General features: G+C 41.9%; 1 protein-coding gene across 1 annotated transcript in view; it reads left to right on the forward strand.

The window, feature by feature from the left end:
- Positions 1-21,365, forward strand: part of LRRC1 (leucine rich repeat containing 1) — a 107,701-nt gene that overhangs the window by 15,094 nt on the left and 71,242 nt on the right. The window contains exon 2 of the mRNA XM_061626247.1: positions 15,514-15,631. Within this exon, the coding sequence (XP_061482231.1) occupies positions 15,514-15,631 (118 nt within the window). The remainder of the gene's footprint in view (positions 1-15,513; positions 15,632-21,365) is intronic.

Raw genomic sequence — 21,365 nt, forward strand, 5'->3', positions numbered from 1 at the left:
CCTGCAATCAGCCCAAATAACAGAAACAAGACATGTGCTGTGCTGATCTTGTTTTAGCAGGAGGGAGCAACAATATTAAAATAGTTGATATAGTTCAGATAGTCACTTTAAATATGTTTGATTTACTTTGCAATTTTAATGAAGTTTCCTATAGTAAATCATTTTCTTTTGCAACACTTCGCAACACTAAAAAAATGCTCCAAAAACAAATGTGGAATAATGGCACTGACTGTTGTACAGAATAGTTTCCAGTGGACATGAGGAGTGTCTCAGTTTGCACAAGATAACACAGTGGGACGTGAAATATATTCTAGCAAAATTCTAGGTGTGCTCTATGTTTTTAATTGACCATGCCCACCATTCCTTGAGTAGTTTAAGTATAGCAGGCTGAAAACATGCATCTTGGGCAGGAGAAGTTTGATTTTTCCAACAGCTAGAGTCCTTGCATAAGTAGCAACATATTGTAGTCAGTCTGATTTTACATCAAACTGCAGTTTCAAATTCAACTGTTAAAGTGCCCAAAATAGATATAGAGTATAATCTCCAGTTTGAAACACAAAAGGTTGTCTTCACCATCATATGACACTGACCAATAAAAATGCTTTGAAATTAATAAAAAATTGACATAGGTTTCTAGGATGAATAATGAGAGAAATATAATTTTCTAGGTTAGGTTCTCTGTAGAAACTGTAGTAACGCAGAAAAGAAGCAAAGTAAGAAGAACACTAACAAACATGCAAAAATGTAATTCTCCATCTTTGGAGATGGCAGGTGTTGCCATCACTTACCAAATTCTTCCAAGCTACACAGGAAGTGGATTGGACTGTGAAAGCCCAACCCTAATTGTGTTTGCATTTTTACAAATTTGTAGGGCAGTCCAATATCTCAGAGAGGAGGTCAGGTCTCCTGCTCCCCTGGTGCATTCACTATAGCTGTCCAATTTCCCTGCTTTTTAAAGTTTGATAGAAATATCGGTTGGCAATAGGTATGTTCTTAAACTGCAAGGTTTTTTGCCTGTTAGTGAATTGACTTGTATCCAGGCCTTTGGGAAGGCTTAATGTTTGGAACTACTCAGGGCTTGTCCACACCGGAGTTTACTGTGTGTTTGCAGCTGTTTATGTTCCCATTTAATTTATGTATCCACATGACATTACTCTCAAACACCACCAATGCTTTTATCGTGTGAATTCAGGTTTACCCAATATGGGGATAATTTGATAAGATGGGGAAAATTGGGCTCTGCTCAGGGTTGCAGATGATTTGTTTAGGTGTTCTGGGGTGGGTGGATCAGTTGTCTCTTTCTGTTACTCCACTTTCCAGATCCACTACTTCTTCGATGCTTTCATGAATGGAGAAATATTTTTTTCTTTTGATCCCTCAGATTTACACAAAACCAGAAAACTGCAGAGATAAACCACAACAAAAAATTCTACACCAGATATATTTGGTAGCAATCTGGACAGTGTATGTTGAGAATTTACAATTACTTTCATTTATTTTCCAGCATGCTAGTAAGGGCGGGTCAGGAGCTTGCGCGCGGGCGCACGCATGTGTGTGTCTATCTCTCTCCATCCATCAGATTTGCACAAAGCCAGAAAACCCCCAAGCAAATTTATAATTGCCTGACTGTGTGCTGTTGCAGGGATTTTTTTAAAGAATAACTTGAACACAGCTCTCTGTGTGCATGCCCTGTTGGTTCTTAATTGGCATAATTTAATCAACAAATTAGAAGGTGGAGAAAACACACAAAAGGGAACGCCTACTGGTATGAATGGGAAAGCTCAAAATTGTTCCTCGTATACAAATTCAAATACATGTGGCTGTGGGTTACTTTGGTCTAATTCAAATGGGGAGGATGTAGATTAACAGCTAAATAATGCTATAATGTGGATAAGCCCTCACATCACCTATTTTATTTTTATTACATTTCTGTCCCATCTTTCCTCCAAGGAGCTCAGCGTCTCCCTCCTCATTTTATCCTCACAACAACCCTGTGAGTAAGTTAGGTTTTTGTATCTTGCTGCAAGCTCACATTGGTTCACAGCTGGGCCTCAGATGGTGGGCCATGGTTCGGTGGCTGGGTCGACAGAGTATGCGCTGGGATGGGCTCCGACCCGTGTTGTTCCAGCATGGTTCAGTGCGGACGATCCGCATGTGGTGGTCATTCCCCTGGGTGGGAATGACCTCGGTTACTTGAGGCAAGGCCCTCAGATGGCAGGCATGTGAGGACATGCAGTTGACAAGGCAACACTGGCCTTTGGTACGTCTGCTGTGGTCAGACATTCTCCCACGCAGGGTGTGATGTGGTGTATGGGACCTGAAGGGGATTGATCTGGCACGGAAGGAGGTCAACTGGCGGATTTGGTTGGCTCTTCTTGAATACGGGGGGTAGGCTATTCAGCATCCCCACATACAGCATTGGAGGGTATAGGGCTGATAGCATTCACCTGTCCGATGCAAGGAACAACATTTTTTGGGGGGACCTGCAGAGGTGTCTGCGAGAGGTGCTTCTCGGCAGTGGGGTAAAGGGGGACTAAATAGGGGGGGTGATGTGGGAAGGCCCCCCTGTTCACCTACAGGTGTGGCTGGGGTAAGGGGTAAGGTAAATGGGCTGGTCACCCGAGAGCTGTAAACAAAGACTTGCTTATAAATAGTTCCGCATCTAGGTTTTCCTCTGCAGGTTACTTAAAATTCTAGTTTATAGTTTAATAAAGTGGCCCTTTGTTCAACCCAGTTTACTGTGTCGGTGTCTTATTTCAACCCTCTGCCGCAAAGCAATTTGAATGAACTTGTGGCACACCTCTGATGCTAAGCCAGATATTTAGAAGTGCAGGTCTTCAAAAACCTGATGAAACTCTGAATTTAGCTGTCATGTCCTATCATTCTTCTCTCTTGTTAGAATGCAGTGTGTTGTGACAGCATTTTCTCTGTAAATTTGAAGTGGAAAACTGGTTCTTAAACACCTTAAATCAACAGGGTACTGGCCTGCAGTCAGTCACACCCAACTGCTCCCATTAACACTTGTGTTCTTAGTAAGATGTACACATTATGGCATATACCTTATTTTCTACTATTTCAATTTTCCATGTAGTGAATCTAATGTGTAATTCTGCCTTGATGGAGTACAAGGAGCAGCCAGAAAGTGTGGGTTTAAAGGGTGGCTCTTTAGAGGAAGAGATGGGTGAGGAGAATGAGTGGATGTGTAAGAGATACAAATAGAGATGGGCATTGCATAGTAGGACCAGCTTATGAGAGGATTAGTGGGAGGTTCATTGCATTTTTCTTGTGTGATGCCTATGACAAGTTCTTCCCCTTCCAAAATATGTTTTCATATTTATACAGAGCTGCTTAGGATCATGGTCTTGGATTCTCAAATAGAAATTAAAATGCACTATTTGTCACAGTCTAAGGGGATGTCATAGGAAGCTCCTTTATACCAAGCCAAACTGTTGGTCCATCTTACTGAGCATTGCCGACACTTGACTAGAGGCAGCTCTCTGGTGTTTCAGATTGGGGACATTCCCAGCCCTATCTGGTGATGTCAGGGATTGAACCTGGGGCCTTTTGCATGCAAAGCATGTGCTCTACCCTTGATTATGGCCCTTCCCCAAGTAGAAAAAATTGCCTATATGCCAAAGTCCACACATGCACTTCTCTTCACGCATTCCCACATTCAGATTTGTGTGGACAGTGCAATGGAGATTAGTGGTAGGAAGGGAGTGAGGGCCTTTCCCTCTTTGGATGTGACTTGATATTGCATTCAGTAGATCTTTAGTCTCTCTCACTTGTAAGAGCTAGTCGTATATGCCTTGAAAATAGCTGCAACACGTATCTCATTTTAAGGTATTATACACTTCACATTTCAGCAACTGTTGTGATCATTTAATGCAGAACAGTAACTTACTAATTGTCCTTTTTTTGTGAAAGCATTTGTAATTGAGGGGGGAAATCTTTAAATCTACATGTACAGAGTTAGAAATTCACATTTTGGGGACTTATGTTTTGAAACTGTACTGTTCTGTCTCCACATTAAATACATCTAATGGTTAATGAGTGAGCTGCTATAGCACAGTGGGGAGGAGAGCCTGGCTGGGAGTCCAGAGTCTGTGAGTTCAAATCCCCGCTCGTGTCTCCTGGGTGTCAAGGGCCAGCTAAAGATCACCCCCACAGTGACTGGCTCAGGGGTTACGTGCCCTGCCACCTGTGCAGCCGTGGGCAAGCTGCATAGTCCCAAGGAGCCCAGTTGCCCTCCAGCTGGCAGTTGTGGACAAGGAAGGGGCTGGCTTGTGCAGCTGTGGCAAGCTGAGCAGGCCCTAGCCAGCTGGGGAGGACTAGCCTCAGAGGGAGGCAATGGTAAACCCCCTCTGAATACCACTTACCATGAAAACCCTATTCATAAGGTAGCCATAAGTCGGGATCGACTTGAAGGCAGTCCATTTCCATTTTTTCAATGGTTAATGAACTAGTTAGCTCTCTAACTTTAATGACATTTGAAGGCTTTTAATACACACCTGTAGAACTCTGAATGCTATAGCTTATTCTGAATTTTGCTGCATTTTGATACAAAGGGTGAGTTTGTATCATTCATCCTTTCTTTCTTCCGACAGTTCTGCTACTGTCTTTTCCAGTTGTGCAAGAATTACTTGTGTGAAGTAGTAGGCTGGGATGTTTGCTTATTCTCAGTGGCCACTACTTCTAATAGAAATAATCTATCTTTTCTTTTCTCCCTCCTCCTGTATAGTATGACTATCAAGATTGTTAGTGTGTGTCCTAGTCCTTGTCAAAGAGCTATATTTCCCTGGTTCCAGTTAAACTGGCCACAGATTCAGTAGCATCCAGTAATAATATATGATTATAGGTTTCCTCTGCAGCAGCTGAAGGCGAAAGCTTTTCCCCTCTCTGCTACGATCTGATGAGTCTCGCAGCAGATGCTCTTTAATCTTTTCTGTTTTTTGCTGCTCATTCTACGTAGTGTGTGTGGGAGTAAATCCGTGCCCACAGGAAAATAAAACAAAGCAATCATTGCAGTGTATTGCCTTACTGAAGTGAGCATGTGGAAGTTAGGTTTAGCAGTAACTTTGAAGGATCTGTGACAGAAGGCCCTTGCTTCTGCTGAGCTGCTTTCCCTCCCTTTTCAGAGAGTGACCTGCAGTATTGTAGAATGACTAAAATTGGTCTCTCTGGGATTTTTAGGGCACCCAGATGAGAAGCCTTTCTAAGCACAGCTGCCAGAACTAAACTGGTGATGGTGGAGCAAGTGCCAGCATTAGCTGAGGCTTCAGTTATCCCATTCACTCTATTTTTTGCTGCTGGCCTCTTGTCTACCTTTTCAGTCTCTATATTTTGCTAATTCTGTCAGACTTGAGATCATCTGCCAGAAGACAAGTGGTTGGGTCACACCCAAATTTTGTGGATGTCTGGATACTAATCTGTGATGCTCCTTCCGCCCCCTTTAATGCCATCACTACTCTGTTGTCTGACTTCTGTTACTAATTTCATACTACCATTCTGTACTACTATTCTGTGCAAGAATACAAATTGAACCTAGGGTAGCCTGCAGTGTATACCTGTCATTTTGGTGCCTTTGTAGCAGTCTGACACACAAATGTAGCCACTGGAGGTTTTTACTGGCTTGGGGAGGTGTAGTGGGGAAAGCTTCACCGGCTACATTTCATGTGTTAGGCGGATGCTAAAGACATAGAAGCAGGGATGGGATCTGTTGGCCAGTGTCAGTTCAAAAGCATTCCATCAACTTAACAGGGTGGCATAAATATGAGTTCGTTCTGTATCTGCTAGCCACTGGTTTTACTGATCAGTTTTTGTTTTGGCTCAGGAAAAAATATTGGAATTAGAATAAATATTTTTCAAGGAAATATCAATATCTTTAAAGGAAATATCAATAAATTATCATTCTTATAATTGATTTAGAGGGTTTTTTTAAAGTCCATTTTCAAAAAAGCAGTGGAAATTAAATATATTGAAATCTGATCAGCAATTGAGGATAAGCAAATTAATGGAAAATTTGGTACCAAATTGAATGGATTTCTAGCACATCCCTACATAGAAGGGGCTAGAAAATAAGGAGGCCACCTGCTGTATTGTTTCATTACTTGATTGTGTGCTGCTCTGGACTCCTTTGGAAGGAAGGGTGGGATAGAAATTTAAGTAATAACAGAGAGAGAGGGAACTATCCTTATAGCAGTTTCCATGGGTTCAAAAAGATGTCTAAGGCTAATCTGCACTTTCTGTGAGATAGAGTTTGTGATGTTAGCAAGACTGCATGCTGTTTTTACTCTTGAACTGGTTAATCTGGATTAGTCACCTCTGTTTCCGTAATCCTTAAACTATATTAGAATTGTTACTTGACAGTTCCTTAAGGGCCAGTCTACATGTATGAAACTGAGTAAGAAGGAGCCACGTTTAATTGCGCCATGCATCAGCTGTTACTGAGTGTGATACTTTATATATTTATTAAATTTGTTAGTTGCCTTTGTTCATTTTTATGATGAAAAGCGACACTATAAAAAGATTACAACCAATATAAAACTAACAAAACTAAAAAGTTAAAAATACAATACATGGATATAAGGGTAGAACAACCCACCCCCTAAACAAGTTACTATATAGTTGGTGTGATTCCCCCCCCCTTACATGCTAGCACAAACCCTCTTCAGGTATTTCCACTGGTATAGACAAAACCACCAAGCTGTGTGTAAACTGTGTACCTTGAGATAACAGCTGCAGCAAGGAGTGATTTGAAAGGGATCTCAGTTTGGTCCTAGTAATGTGTAGACTAGCTCCTGGGTAGCCCATGATTAGCATTCTTTCAGTTTTACACAATTGGCATGACCAAAAAGTGGTAAAGCCACTCTCTACTCCCCCAATGCTCCTTGAATGAATGGAAGGAGTTGGGCTAGTCCTTTTATTAGTCTCTCTCTCTCTCTCTCTCTCTCTCTCTCTCTCGTGTGTGTGTGTGTGTGTGTGTGTGTGTGTGTGTGTGGAAAGAATGTGTAAGTGGTCTATGCAGTGCAACATTGTGAATCCCTTAGTGTGCCACAGTAGCAGATTTGTGTTGCGTAGTTGGACGTGACTGGAAAAATCCTAGGAACCTCACAATTTGCTGCTGGTGCCTTAGGAATTTGAAATATTTTCCCTTGGTCTTGTGCAGAGCTGGCTCTGAAAACAGAAACTATCTCCCTACACACAGAGCTTTGTGTATGGATGTTTCATACAGGGTTTGGTCCCATTTATGTTAAGCAAGAAAAACAAAGGACATTTCCTGTTTCTGTGAATACATTTTTTAAATTAACAGATGTCTAGTACAAACTGTAGAAGAGGTGCAAGAGCTCTTCTGTATTCAGCTGTTGGGTAAAGGCTCACCCACTCATTCAGTTAAGAGTGGATGACAGATCGAGTTCACCCTCAACTGGTGCTGTTATCACAAGGGTGTGACAGAAATACATTTTTTTCTTTTTAACTATATGACGTAGCTGCTGTAGCACTGTAACCCCTAATTCTGGAGTCCTCAATGGTGCACTCAGCACCACCTTCCGGCATATGCTAAGGTCTTTTGTCCCTTCCACTTTTTAAAATTACTGCTTTTGGAGGGGGAGCTTTTTTTGCCTTTTTTATTTGTTTTGGTGGGTGTTTTGCTTGTCTGTGGGGTATGTGCATTCTGAGCATCACCAGCTTTTCTGTGACATTGGTATTTTGTTGTGCCCACTGCAGTTTCTTATATTTTCATACATATCCCTTGACTCAAAAAGGTTAGAGTCCTCTGCCCACACTTACCTACCTGGCCTTAATAGGAGAAAGAAAACTGTCCCAAATGACTAATTATTTCAAATCCAAAACTTCCTGTTTGTTGCAGATACCTGTGATCTTTTCTTGTTCATCTTAGGATTTAAAGCCAAGCTGCAGGCATAAGGAGAGTTGGGAGATTAAGTTTACGGTTCCTCTTTCATTCTGTTTCTTGTTCTTAGGCAAATATGATTGATTTGTGCATTAGCAGGTAAGATGCTGACTTGCATGAAGAAGAAAATGGCTGAAAAATCTAAGACTGCAACTCTCTGCAAACTTAGTGGAATCTGATTGTAAGATCTACTTCTGTGTAAAAATAAGAATGGACTCTTAGTGGTTTATGTCCTAAGTGCTGTTCTGTCACTATAACAGCAGGACTGCAAAATTTAATTTATTGGTTAGATAAATCATTTTTTAAAAACATAAGCATCCTGTTCTCACAGTGGCCAGCCAGATGCCAATGGGAAGCCGGCAAACAAACAAACAAACAAACAAACAAACAAACAAATAAACAAATAAACAAACAAACAAACAAACAAATAAACAAATAAACAAATAAATAAATAAACAAACAAATAAACAAACAAACAAATAAACAAACAAATAAATAAACAAACAAATAAATAAATAAACAAACAAACAAACAAACACATAAACACATAAACAAACAAACATAAATAAACAAACAAATAAATAAATAAACAAACAAATAAATAAATAAACAAACAAATAAATAAATAAACAAACAAATAAACAAATAAATAAATAAATAAATAAATGCCACCATGGAAAAGGTCCACCCAAGCATCACCACCACGTGTATACTCCTAGCAGAGTGTCAGCTTTGGGGCTGTCAAGCCCCAGCTCTCTCAGGAGGAACAAGGAGGGGGGCTGGATGAGCGTCAGGGCCGGCTGCTAGGGCAAGGGGAAGAATCAGAGAGTGTTGAGACTTGTGAGGATGAGGCGGGTGGGGTGTGTGTTTGACACTGTGCCAGTTCCCACGGACAGTTCTCCCACCGAAGAAGACCCCGCTCAGCTTCCAGACACCCCCATAGAACCGTTAGGGGATGTCTTGGTGCGCGCACCAACTCCACCCCCTGAGCTCCCCCCTTGGCACGTCCAGCGCTTCCCCATCTCTTGAAACCGAGTTGGCACCTATCGAGGCTGTATTGCCAGATAAGCCAGCAGAGGCACGCCCCCTTTTGCCCCGTGCCAGACGCCGGGAGAAGCGCTTTGGTCAGTGGGAGGTTCTTTGAAGGAGTCAGAGATTATGGACGAAGACCTTTCCTACTTAAGCTTGCTCCCCCTTGACCGGGCTGCTGACTCAACTTTCTTCACATGCTGCAGAGTTACTTAGGTAGCCTAGTTAGGGATTGCAGTGAGCTAGCATAGTGTGACTATGAAACGTATTGCCTTCGATGTTACTTTAATAAAACAGGAATTGATTCCATCCTCATCTCTGTCTCATGAGTCTCGCTCTGGGCAGGACGGGCTGGGAGCTGGGCTGTAACTTATCAGCTGGCAGTTAGCTAGGTCGTAAATCTGCCAAGGCCAGGAGCCGGCTAGAGAAAGGAATGCTTCTAACAACCGTACCAGTAGCAGTGTCCGAAAACATCGTCAAGGTGGAGAAGCTGGGTTCAGAAAGCCAGGGGTTCAGTCCAAAAGGTCTGGAGTCTGCAAACTGCATTTCACGTGGAGGTCACACCCGACGTTGTAGTCAGCAGGCTGCTGCAGTCTCAAACTGCCTTTTAAAACCCATTTCCTAGGCAGGTGCAGGTGATTAGTCTCCCAACTTCTTAGAGCCACTTGTTCTTAAATGGCCCAACCTCCTCCTCTGTTGCTGCAAAACTCGCTGGTGTCTTCGCTCTGCGGGGGGGGGGGGAGCCTCCTGTTCATCCCCTGAATCTGCTTGAATGGCTTCAGCCAGGACCTGGACATTCTCCAGCTGGGGAAGAGCTGGAGTTGCATCCTCAGGGATTCCTCTTCTTCCTTCTTCTGGGTCCGGCTCCGCTGCCTCTTCCTCCTCCTCCGAGGAGTCCTCCGAAGGGGCCATGACACAGAGGGACAGGCCTCCCCAGAAGTTCTGGGTTCACAAGCAAAACCACAATTATTGCTTCCTCTCAATTATTCAGCTCTCAAGCCATTCAGGGCTTTATATCATTTGTAGAACCTTGAATTCAGACTGAAAATGAAGTGGTAGGCAATACATATCTTTAAAAACCAGTGTAACATGGTTCTGACTGCTGCAATTTTAGAGTTGCCTTCAAGGACAGCCATACATGGAATGTATTACAGTTATCCAGACAGGAGATGATCAGGGCATGGCTCACTGTAGTCAAGCTATCCCTGTCTAGGAATAACCATAGTTAGTGAACCAGTCATTGCTGGGCAAAACGGCTTCATGCCACTAAAGAATTGGTGAAAATTCATCAGGTTGCAACCCTACTTAACAGTAGCCCTATCTAAATACCAGTGCCTTCTATGAATTTTCTTCCTATAGAAGCAATATTTTGTAATTGTGCTCTTGTGGCAAATTGTATAGTACTCTCTGGATGAAAAATGAACCTGAAGCATTCCGCCAAGGAGCTCAAGATGGTCTACATGGTTTTTCCCCTCCCCATTTTATCCCTGTGAGGTAGGACTAAGAGACGGTGACTGGCCAAAGATCAACCAGTGAGTTTCATAGCTTAGTGGAGATTTGTACCACTACATCTTTAGATGAAAGCTTACAATTGCTGTAAGATGCACATATTATGCACAGGCACTTGGGTGTAAGTATATTTTAAAAAGTCCCAACTGATGATTACACAAAAAGCTAAAACCACAAATCACCTACACACAAGTGTGTGCTAGTTTCAATAATGGGTAATGGTGCTAAGTGCTAGAAGGAAAATTCTAGAACAGGCAAAAGGTTCCATGAAAATGACTTGCCAAGTGTTGCGGAAAAGGGATTCGTTGAACTTTGATTGGGAATGTGCAGTCCTGGCTCTGGAAGACTTAAGAGAGCTGCATGGGATTCAGGAGGGGGAGCAGGAGGAAGAAACAGAAGTGACATCCCAGTCTTTGTCAAGGCTTGGGTTTTGTTCACCACATGAATTAGCACTTCTCTCTCTAGAATAGTCTCCAAGGTAATAAACTGTGTAAAATATTGCATTCCTGTTCTCTCCTCAAGTGGAGGAGGGATGCTGGTACTAAAGATTTCATTTGTTCACATATTGCCCAGCCATAGTTTGATAATTGGCCCCTTACCTAAGAGTATAGAGAGAAACTGTTAAATCTGCTTGGATTAGCATTTGTGCCTGCTAAAAAGCTATGCAGTTTGGGACACAAGACAGTAGTTCCACTGATACCTTGCAGCATGACTGTCGTGTCCACATTCAACATGGCTGTAACTTGCACTGGTTGCTGATGTTAGGGCACATTTGTTTCTGTTTTACAAGAGAATTTAATTTGTGGTTTGTATGTTTACAGCCATCTCTTGTGGTCCAGTAGCTGGTGCAACTATTAAAACTGTTTTTGTTTCTTAATGAATGTATCTGTTAAACAGATACTCACGCATAGTTACTGCTGTATCTTCACACTTTAAAATGTAGTCCTTATTTAAAGAAATTCTACACTCTAAAATAAGGGTTTGGGATATTACTTAATGCAGCATTCTCTGTGTTAGACATGGTTGCACTGTGTAAGGGCTGTGGGATACTTTGCCAAAGGTTCTTTTGAATATCCTGAAATGTCAGCTTTCACAAGATGAAACTAGTTCTTATGATTAGAGAATAAAACTGGCAGTTTGGGAAACAGTGTTGTGTCAAGAATAAAAGAGCCCTAAATAAATCTCTCTCTTTCCCTCCATATCTCAGGGATTTCATGATTTGGAATTGACATTAAGAAATCCTAAAATTTCCAGATCTAGCAAATGCAAAATGCAAAAATCTGTGGTGAATAATTTTGTGTTGATTGTGTGCCATCCATGAAAAGGTATTCAGTGTTCAGCAACTTAACAATTTTTGTGTTAGAATTTAGAGAAGAGTTTTTGGCGTGGCTTAGGTTATATACTGAGAGTAGCTCCTCAACTGCTGAACTCCCATCAGAACACTGTTTCCCAAACTTCATATCAACTTTCTGTATCACCAGAAGTCCTATAAATATTTTTGGAAATGAAGGCTGATGTTTTTAGGAGAGGGAAAAATATGTTTTTCCACAATATTAGTTATTGGCTTGGAGCAGGGACAGCCATTGTGGAGCCATCCATATGTTGTTGGACACCAACTGCCATCATATGAAGTGATGGTGGCTAGGATAGATGGGAGTTAGAGTCCAGCAACATCTGGAGAGCACTGTGTCAAGTGCCCCTAACCTAAACTACATTCTAGTCTGAATTCTAGACTACATCATGGCCATGCACATTTCTTGAACGCTTGACTGTAAGGGATTTGATTTCAAATAGCTATTCAGAGAGCTGAAGTACTGACACTTACTCTCAAAAATGCAAAGCAGTTACTTTGGATCTTTGTTGCATGATGGTACAGACCCCAACTTATCATAAGGATTGGTTTAATGTTTTTATCCTACAAATAAAAGTTTCCTAAAAACAGAGCATCCTGCAGGCAAAGCACAAGGCTCACGAGGAGAAATTATAGCTGTTGTTTAAAAGACTGTGGTCTCTGGTTCATATGGAACCCATTCTTGTGCATTGTGGGGAGTGAGGTCACACCTGTCTTATTTCCAAGACTACCAGGTGTCCCATGCATGGGGTGTAATATTTGATTAGGATATTGTTCATAAAATATGATGCATCTAGCCCTGAACAGCACAACTGATATCACAGATAAAATCCAGGGGTAGGGTGTGTGATCTAAACCCACTCATGCTACGTTTTTATGCATTTACACCTTATAGAAATTACATGGCTTATGGCCTCATAAGCAGCATGCTGGGAAGAAATTTATTATTAAATTTATATCTTGCCCTTCCTCCTAGAAGGAGCCCAGAGTGGCAAACAAAAACACAACACATTCTGAAATAGCAATATTTGATTTAACAACTTGAGAGTGCTTAATACCCTGATATTATTTGTGTGTGATTGTGGTGATAGTGGAGAAAGGGAAGGTGAAGCAGATTAAATCTGTCATGTCCACATGTCATATCACATTAATCAATTTTTAAGTTGTGCAAAATTATGCAAATTGGTTGCAGTTCTTATGTACATAATACATTTTTAAGACAATCATGAGTGCTGGACAAGTTGCCAACTCTTAGCTCTTTTGCTTGGGTGGTTTCCAAAACTGGCTTTGGCTTCACTAATGTTGACATTTGCATACAGCTTGGGGTCAGCAGAAATTATTAATCACATTTAATTGCACGCCACATAGAAACCTGAAAAAGGACAATGTCTGGTGTCAGCAGATCTCCGGTTCTTGTTTTGCGTATGGGTGTCAAAAATCACTATATAAATTCAGTATGTTTCCATAGCTTAGCATAAATGTTGAAGTAAATCTTATTCACTCGATTCTTAAAAGCATCAGTTTGGATGCAAATCCCCCTGATTTAAATGGAACCTACTTCTAAGTATCCTTCTAAATATTTACAATTTCTGAACTCATGTCATTTAATTCAAACCTGCATGTTCAATTCAGCTTGACAAAAGCTGTTCATGCTGTTCCCATATTTGGAGGTGAGGGGCACACTTCTTCTGTTCTGCTGCTTTTTATAATGTCAAAATGCATATGGGATAAAACAGATGAGGTTTGGCATGTGGAGAAGCAAGGAAGAACACTTTATAATCTCTTCAGGGTGGAACAGTAAATACATGAAATTGTAAGTTCACCTGCAGAGGATAAGGAATCCTTTCCTCCTTATTTCCAGGAATTCCAAAATGAGCACTTTTGATTTTCATGATGTTGTCTACTCTACTCTACCTTAAAAATTACTATAATATTTGTTTCTAAACTTTTTCATTCCTCTGAGCCAGATATGTACAACTTGTGGTCCATCAAGCTGAATGTAGCTCTTCAACCTGCCTTCTGCCTGTAACAGCTGTTTTTACAGCCTTAGCATAGGTAGCAAAGAAGGGCTTTATTAAGCTACCCCACAACTCATGATCCGCTCTGGTGTGTCACAAACTGGGCAGATGTGCTCTAGATTTGTAAACAGAACATGTGACATGAATGAAACACACTTACCTTTTCCTTCCATGGTCTCATTAGGAAAATGTCCTCTTGTTTCCTTCCTGGTCCCAGAATTCCTCTGGAGAATTGTGAGGTGTATATGCATTTACAATGGATTTTCCATTCATTTCAGTGAAGGGAATGGTTCTGTGCTTGCAAAGGGAAATGTATGCAGAACCACCCCTCAGCTGAAGAATGATGTTTACTCTTGATATCTCTCCAGAACTAATTAAGATGACTAATTAGGGAAGCAACCCTATATGCCCTACAGTAGCAGCTAGCTGTAGTGGCCAAAGGATGATCTATCCATAAATTTCTGATCTCATTTGAATAAATTAAGCCAAGGTAGCACCACACTTTGCGTGACAATTGTATGTTACCACTGCAGAATTTATAATATCCACTTAGAAGAAAAAAATGGTATGTTTGTATAAATATGTAGGTTATGAAGACAAAGCTCTGTTTTATAGTGATATAAGCAACTTAGCTTGCAGAGATTGGCAACTTGACCAAGGAGTGCCTAATTGAGTGTGGTCCTACTTTACTTGTACAGTAATAAACATGAAACATGAGTGATCTGGGCTCCCAATCGCATAGGGCCTTGTTTGTGGGCAAAGACTCATTCATACTTTCCACTGTATATGCAGAGGTTGGGCCAGTGTGAATAATCCTGCCCTCATCCAAATGCATTCAATCAGTGTGAAGGTAAGAATAGATTTTAGGTGGCAGGAATAAATCAGGTAAGTGAAGTAATGAAATCTCCACTGTAAGTTGAAAAGATGTTTGGTATGAATTTGCTGTGATTAAAGTTAAATAAATTACACTGCTTCTTTTGCACAGGGGGATTTTTTTTGCAGAGAAGAAATACTGTCAGTTTTAATTTTTGGTCTATGGACCAAGCTGGCCCAAAGGTCCATGCATACATGCACCCATAGTCACCGATAAATCTAGGAGATACTTTACTTTTAATGCAACAAATACATTTCCTATAGTGAATGTTTAAATTAAAGATGATTCATATGTGTTTTTAACGACCAGTGTGTGTGCATCTGGAAACATGGCCGAATCAGGTTTTCCTGATGCATCTGTGTGTGGTAGACATCAGGGGGTAATGATACAGAAGTGCCATCTGTAGCAGGATTGGGGAACCTGTTGCCTTCCAGATGTTGTTGGATTATAAATCCCATCATCCCTGACTAAGCTGGGAGGAGCAGATGGGAGATGGAGTCACATCAACATATGGAGGAACACAGGTTCCACAGCCCTGACTTGCACTGTTGGCCTTATGTTGTCCATGGAGCTGACCTCCTAAAAGAAACATGGCCAACAATTAACAGAATAAGACTTCATGTTCACTAGGTTGACAATTTAATTGGTCTTTATTATAGATTCTGGGTGGTTGTTTTTTAATGTAACAGCATCATTTCTGATGTACACCGCCCAGAGAGCCTTTTAGGCTTAGGGCGGTATATAAATTAAATTAAATAAATAAATAAATTACCAGCAATTTTTGTGTACATACTTAATGGATAATTATTTTCTCTTTCAGCCATTTTTTCAGCTTGTAAAGCTACGAAAACTTGGGCTTAGTGATAATGAAATTCAGCGACTTCCTCCAGAGATAGCAAACTTTATGCAGCTGGTAGAACTTGATTTGTCTCGAAATGGTAAGCTTGAGTATGAATAGATCTGCTCTATGGAATTATTTTAAGCATAATTCAAATGAATAAATAATGAATAAAGCTTTAAGTTTCTCAATATAGAACTGTTCTGTCAAGTATATTTATGTGTACATTCTCCCTGCCTGGAAATTTCAAGGATTGCATACTTGCAGTCTCCAAGTCAAATACACGCAGATGAAGGGCTTAAACTAGCACATTGTCTTCAAGCATAGTCTTGTTTCCTTCCTAACATGTTAGCTAACATGCAACTTCACATGTGCATATTGATACAATACAGTCTCCTTCCTGGGTGTTCAAAAAGTCTTGGCTATAGGTGGGGCTTACATAGGCCTTCTCTGAAGCCCACCATAGATTATCCAGCCCTCCTGCTTCTTCTGAATTAACTACGCTTCCCTCAAATTTCAAAGAGCACAAGTTACATGGGAGGAAGATGCACAGGATGACTCTATTTTTCTCCTCCCTGTCTCTCTGCTCCACTCACACCTCCCTGCCTCCCAGCTAATTAGTAGTGGCAACAGCTGAGAAGCTCTTCCCAATTAGCTGGGCAATGGGGGTGGGGTGGGGAAGCAGGCAATGGGATTGCTGAGGTCCCCTTACATGTCTGTCCCTCCCACCTGACTGCAAGTGTGTAGAGTGACAGGCCCACCACCAAATATAACCTCTGTGTCAAAAAGGTTGCCCACCCCTGGTCTAGATGTTGCATTGATTGCACTAGGGCCATTTGAAACTGCCTCTTTGTGCTGGCTCACTGTCACTGTGGTATGTAGATGACTGTGGCACATGATGTGCAACACCAGGTGTTCAAGGTGCTGGGATGGGGAAGCTTTGTATGATGCAAATACACAGTGTCTTAACTGGTCTATATGTTATAGTAGATAAGATAAGGGAAATCCATTACAGAAAGGGTAGTTTTAAGCTGTCCCTGTAAAGCACATAGTGTAGACAAGTCTATGGCACTGTGGAGTATCAGTAAGCAGTGTAGTATGATGGATGGAAAAATAACATGGGTGGAATATTCTCGAATTGAAGGAGCTAGGTATCTGACAGCGGGGGCTATTACCTTTATTGAAATATTCCAGCAGAGTGCAGTGCCTAACAACTTCCTGCTGTAGAAACTACAGACTGTGTGTTTAATATCTGTTTCTGAGAAGACTTCACCAAGAGAAGTTTGACATCTGCAGAGGGATGCTCTTAAAACATGCACAGTTCCTAAAATTTGTATTGAGAAGCACCACTAAGCGTAAATGGGTTGCATGCTCAATGGACAGGGATAGATTGAAATTAGCAGCCTGGCTGAAAATGTGTAGATGAGAGCAGCAGTGATGATAGAGAAAAAGGCAAGGTAGTAATATTCTCTAATTCGTATGACATGGCTACGGCACTCTGCTGTAATCATGTAGACCCTGTTTCAAACCTTGCATCTGCTGTGAACTCACTAGATTGTCTTAGGCAGTACGGAGGATAGTAGTGCTGACTTACCTTGCCTTACAACAGGGGTGGGGAACTAGATCTGACCATAGGGCCAGTTTGTTTTCTCCCCCACCCCTTGCAGGCAAAGTTTGGCAGGTGGTCTGTCAAGTAACCTTTTTTGCCCACATGGGTTTTGCAGAGCACTTTACGAAGAGCTCCACAAGATGGCATTTTGCCAAGAACTTCTTAACCCAACAGTCAGCTGATCAGTGGTGCTTGCAAACTTCCTTTTGGCTTAGCCAGGTTTTTAGCTGCCCCACATGTGATTGCATGTGGTCATGACTTGACCCTTGTGGGGCAAATGGGAAGGCCTGGTGGGTCTCATGAGGCCTGCAGGCCAGAGGTTCCCCACCCCTACTTTTCAGGGTTGTTGTAAGGTTTACAACTAGATAATGTATGTGAAGCAAATGTGAACATTTGAAAGCACTATATTTTAATTTTATTTACTTAAGACATTTATATGCTGCTTAACAGTTGGCATTTCTAAGCGGTGTAGATAAAAATAAACCATACAGAAAATAAAACAATAAAATATTATCATAAAACTAAAAAGCGCTACCTTAAAGCGCCTGCTGAAACAAGAAAGTCTTAGTCATGCGCCTCAAGTTCAGCGAGGAGAGACCTGTTTAATCTCAGTTGGGAGGGAGTTCCACAGACTTGGCCCCACAGTGCTGAACATACAGATGTTGTTGTTGTTAGTTCCATATAGGTCTTAGGCTGTCACTCAAGGGAAGACTGTCTTCAGTCTGGTGGAATTAGCCAGATTCTAAGCCTGCATGTTCAGAGGGCCATGCTCTAAAGCTCTCCTCAGATTTCAGTTTCAGGCTAAGCCAAGCTAGCTGGAGCAGCTGCCACACCCCTCCTGACAAAACAAAATGGTCTGGTTTCTTTCTTGATCTTGGCAACTAAGAGCTGCTCCCTACAGAAGCAATGGCAACAGCAGAGGTTATGCATGCGAGAGCCATAAGGCCCGGCCCTTGGAAATCCCTAATTGTGGGAAAACAGAAGCTGCTCTTTAAATTCTTGGCTGTGTCTCAACATCTCTGATACAACCTCTTCCTTGATGACACTATTAAGTGCCTGCATGTTTTTTAAGGACACACATTGTTTTGTTTCAGTGCTGTCCTTTATGCTTGGAGTTTAAAAGTGTTTGCCTAGCCCAAAGGGCTTCTTTCCCAGAACCACTGTGGCAGCATTTTCCGTTATTTATTTATAAAATTACCACCTGGTCTGGTTGCAAGTAAGAATGCAGGCAGGTGGAGGATGGCTGAGGGCAGAGCCCAATCTGCGCTAACAGACCGCCGTGTTTCTTTCCTGGGCAGGATTTACTGTTTAATATTCCAAGTGTTTTATTGTAGAGCAGTGGCAGCAGACTCCATGTCAGTGGGGCAGTGGAATCTGCTCCGGGTTTTTGTTTACACTTTCAAGGAGCTCAGCGCCTCAGACAACTCCTTGAAAGTTTGGACTAAAACTCAGAGCGGATTCCACTGACCCAATGACATGGAGCCACCAGCCACCGCTGCTGCAGGAGGGACTTTAAGAGAAACTGGGTGAGCAGTTAAGATTGTAGGTCTGGACCATTGTTGTTGAGTACTTGCTGCTCACTGTTGCTGTAAGCCTTTCCCATAGTAAACAGCTCTTCAATATAGTTATACTGGAATATTTGGTCATCTTCAGATGACCTCTTGATTTGTTTCTGGGGAGATCATACAAAGTTGCATCAAGCAATTGTTATCCCACACTTTCTGGTGCATTTCCCCATCACTTTCTTTATTTCTAAAAGTCCAAATTCTTTGGGAAGTGACTTTGTTGTGCAAAAATAAATCCACTTTAAATGTATGATGTGAATGTGCTAGTATGTGATGAAATCCCACCCACAAAATAGCAACAATCTGGAAGTAGCCTTCACTTATAAACTCAATCACTTTTATTTCTATTTAAATTGAACTCTGCTAGCTGTTGTGTGTTTAGGATTATAGATAAGTTTCTTATCGGGTCAGCTCCACATCTGAAGTGTGACAGTGTAAATATTGCTTTAAAAATTTACTGTTCAATGTTAATATAGAGATTAATTGTGGATTAATTTGAATTAATAATTGCAGATTAATATGGATTGATAATTTCCTGCACCTCCCAGTTATTATTTTTTTAAATGAAAATGGTTCTTCCTTTATGGGCTTTTCAGGCCCAAGGGTGTGGTATTCAAACCTTGATTTATTTCTTTATACCCAACCACTTAAATGAAGATATGCAAATATTTACACATATTGCAAACAGAGCAGTAACTGAAATGCTCAAGTTCTAAGTGGAACAGAAAACACGCTGCTCAGTATTTGTTCTAATTAGCTCTTTCCATGGATAACCACACATTCTGCCTGGTATAGTTAAATGTTTTCTGCAGTATCGATGATCTTGAAAGGCTACAGAGGTGTACTTTTGCCACAGAGACACTTTTCTGGATAAGTTTTACTTGTTTTCTGGTCTCGCTTGTCACACATGGGTTAGGAAAGATTTCCCCTTCAAGTTAGATTAGCTAGTGACCTATAATGAACTAGTTGCTTTTGCCATTCAGTGAGACATGTAATGGCCACGTGCTTGGATTGTCTTGAGCAATTACTATGTAGGAACTATAGTGCAATATATCCTTTCATTCTTCTGTGTTTGGAACAATGTGGTCTGGCATTTGTATATATGCATATATAAATTAATCTTCCTTGCAGGAGAGGTGCTTGGACTAGACACTTAGTCCATGTTTACTTGTGGCAGAATGAACTGTTAGACTCTTTCAATTATTGGTAAGATAACACCTTGTACAAAGGCACATTCCCCAGAAGAAGAATCAGTGAATGTAGAGCTGATGCCTGAACTCAGAGGCACGTTCTCAAAAGATTTAGCTTGTAACTTGGCGTCTGGAAAGAGGAGCAGATGAGTGAAAGGCGAGGCCAAGAGTCATCACTGTGCTCTAGTGGCTCTGCCCCTACCTCCAGAGCTGTTTCCAGAAGGTAGTTATGGGAGGCTACTGTTTGGTGCCATGGGAGCTGTCTTGTAGTGGGTCCCTCAGGGTTCTATCTCATCACCCATGCTATTTAACATCTGTACGAAGCTGCTGCAAGTGGTCATCAGTATATTTGAAGTGTCATCAATATACAAATGATACCCAACTTTGTGTCTCTGTTCCATTTAATCTGGAGAGGCAGTTGAGATGTTAGACTGGTGCTTGGAGGCAGTGATGGACTAGATGTGGACCTAGCTCTCCTGCTATCATGGACAACGATGGTCTCGGGGAAGGAGAGCATCCAGCTGAGGAAGAGGGAAACGATCCCTTAGAAGGGACCCATTCCTTGGGGGATGAGCAGCTATCCTCTCGTGCCAAGGATATATCTCCAGGGGGTGGAGGGATCCTTGTAGTGGGTGATTCGATCATTAGGAACATAGACAGTGGGGTGTGTGACGGGCGTGTAGACCGCAAGGTGTTTTGCCTGCCTGGTGCGAAGGTTGCGGATATCGCCCGTCGTTTAGATAGTTTGGTAGACAGTGCTGGGAAGGAGTCAGTGGTCGTGGTGCACGTTGGCACCAACGACATGGGGAAATGCAGCCGTGAGGTCCTGGAAGCAAAATTTAGGTTGCTAGGTAGGATGCTGAAAGCCAGGACCTCCAAGGTGGCTTTCTCTGAAATGCTACCGGTTCCACACGCAGGACCAGCCAGACAGGCCCAGCTTCGCAGTCTCAATGCGTGGATGAGACGATGGTGTCGGGTGGAAGGGTTTGGATTTGTTAGGCACTGGGGAACATTTTGGGACAAGCCGGGCCTGTACAAAAGGGACGGGCTCCACTTGAACCAGAATGGAACCAGACTGCTGGCACTTAAAATTAAAAAGGTGGCAGAGCAGCTTTTAAACTGACTGAGGGGGGAAACCCGACAGGAGCTGAGAAAGGTCCGGTTCGGAATAAACCTCCCCCCTGGGATAAAAACCAAAGAAATGATGAAATTGTAAAAGGGGTAGGCCTAGAAGTAGGCATTGTGAGAGCAGGGGCACAGGATATAAATTCAGAAGAGCAAAATTACCACAGGCCTAACCACAAGTGCCAAAGACACTTGAAGAGAGACACTGCTTCCAAGTGCCTGTACGCTAATGCTAGGAGCCTGCGAACCAAGATGGGAGAACTGGAGTGTTTGGTCTTAGAGGAGAGCATTGATATAGTGAGCATAACGGAGACCTGGTGGAATGGAGAAAACCAGTGGGATACG

The sequence above is a fragment of the Rhineura floridana genome, chromosome 4 (assembly GCF_030035675.1).
Source record: "Rhineura floridana isolate rRhiFlo1 chromosome 4, rRhiFlo1.hap2, whole genome shotgun sequence".
NCBI lineage: Eukaryota > Metazoa > Chordata > Lepidosauria > Squamata > Rhineuridae > Rhineura > Rhineura floridana.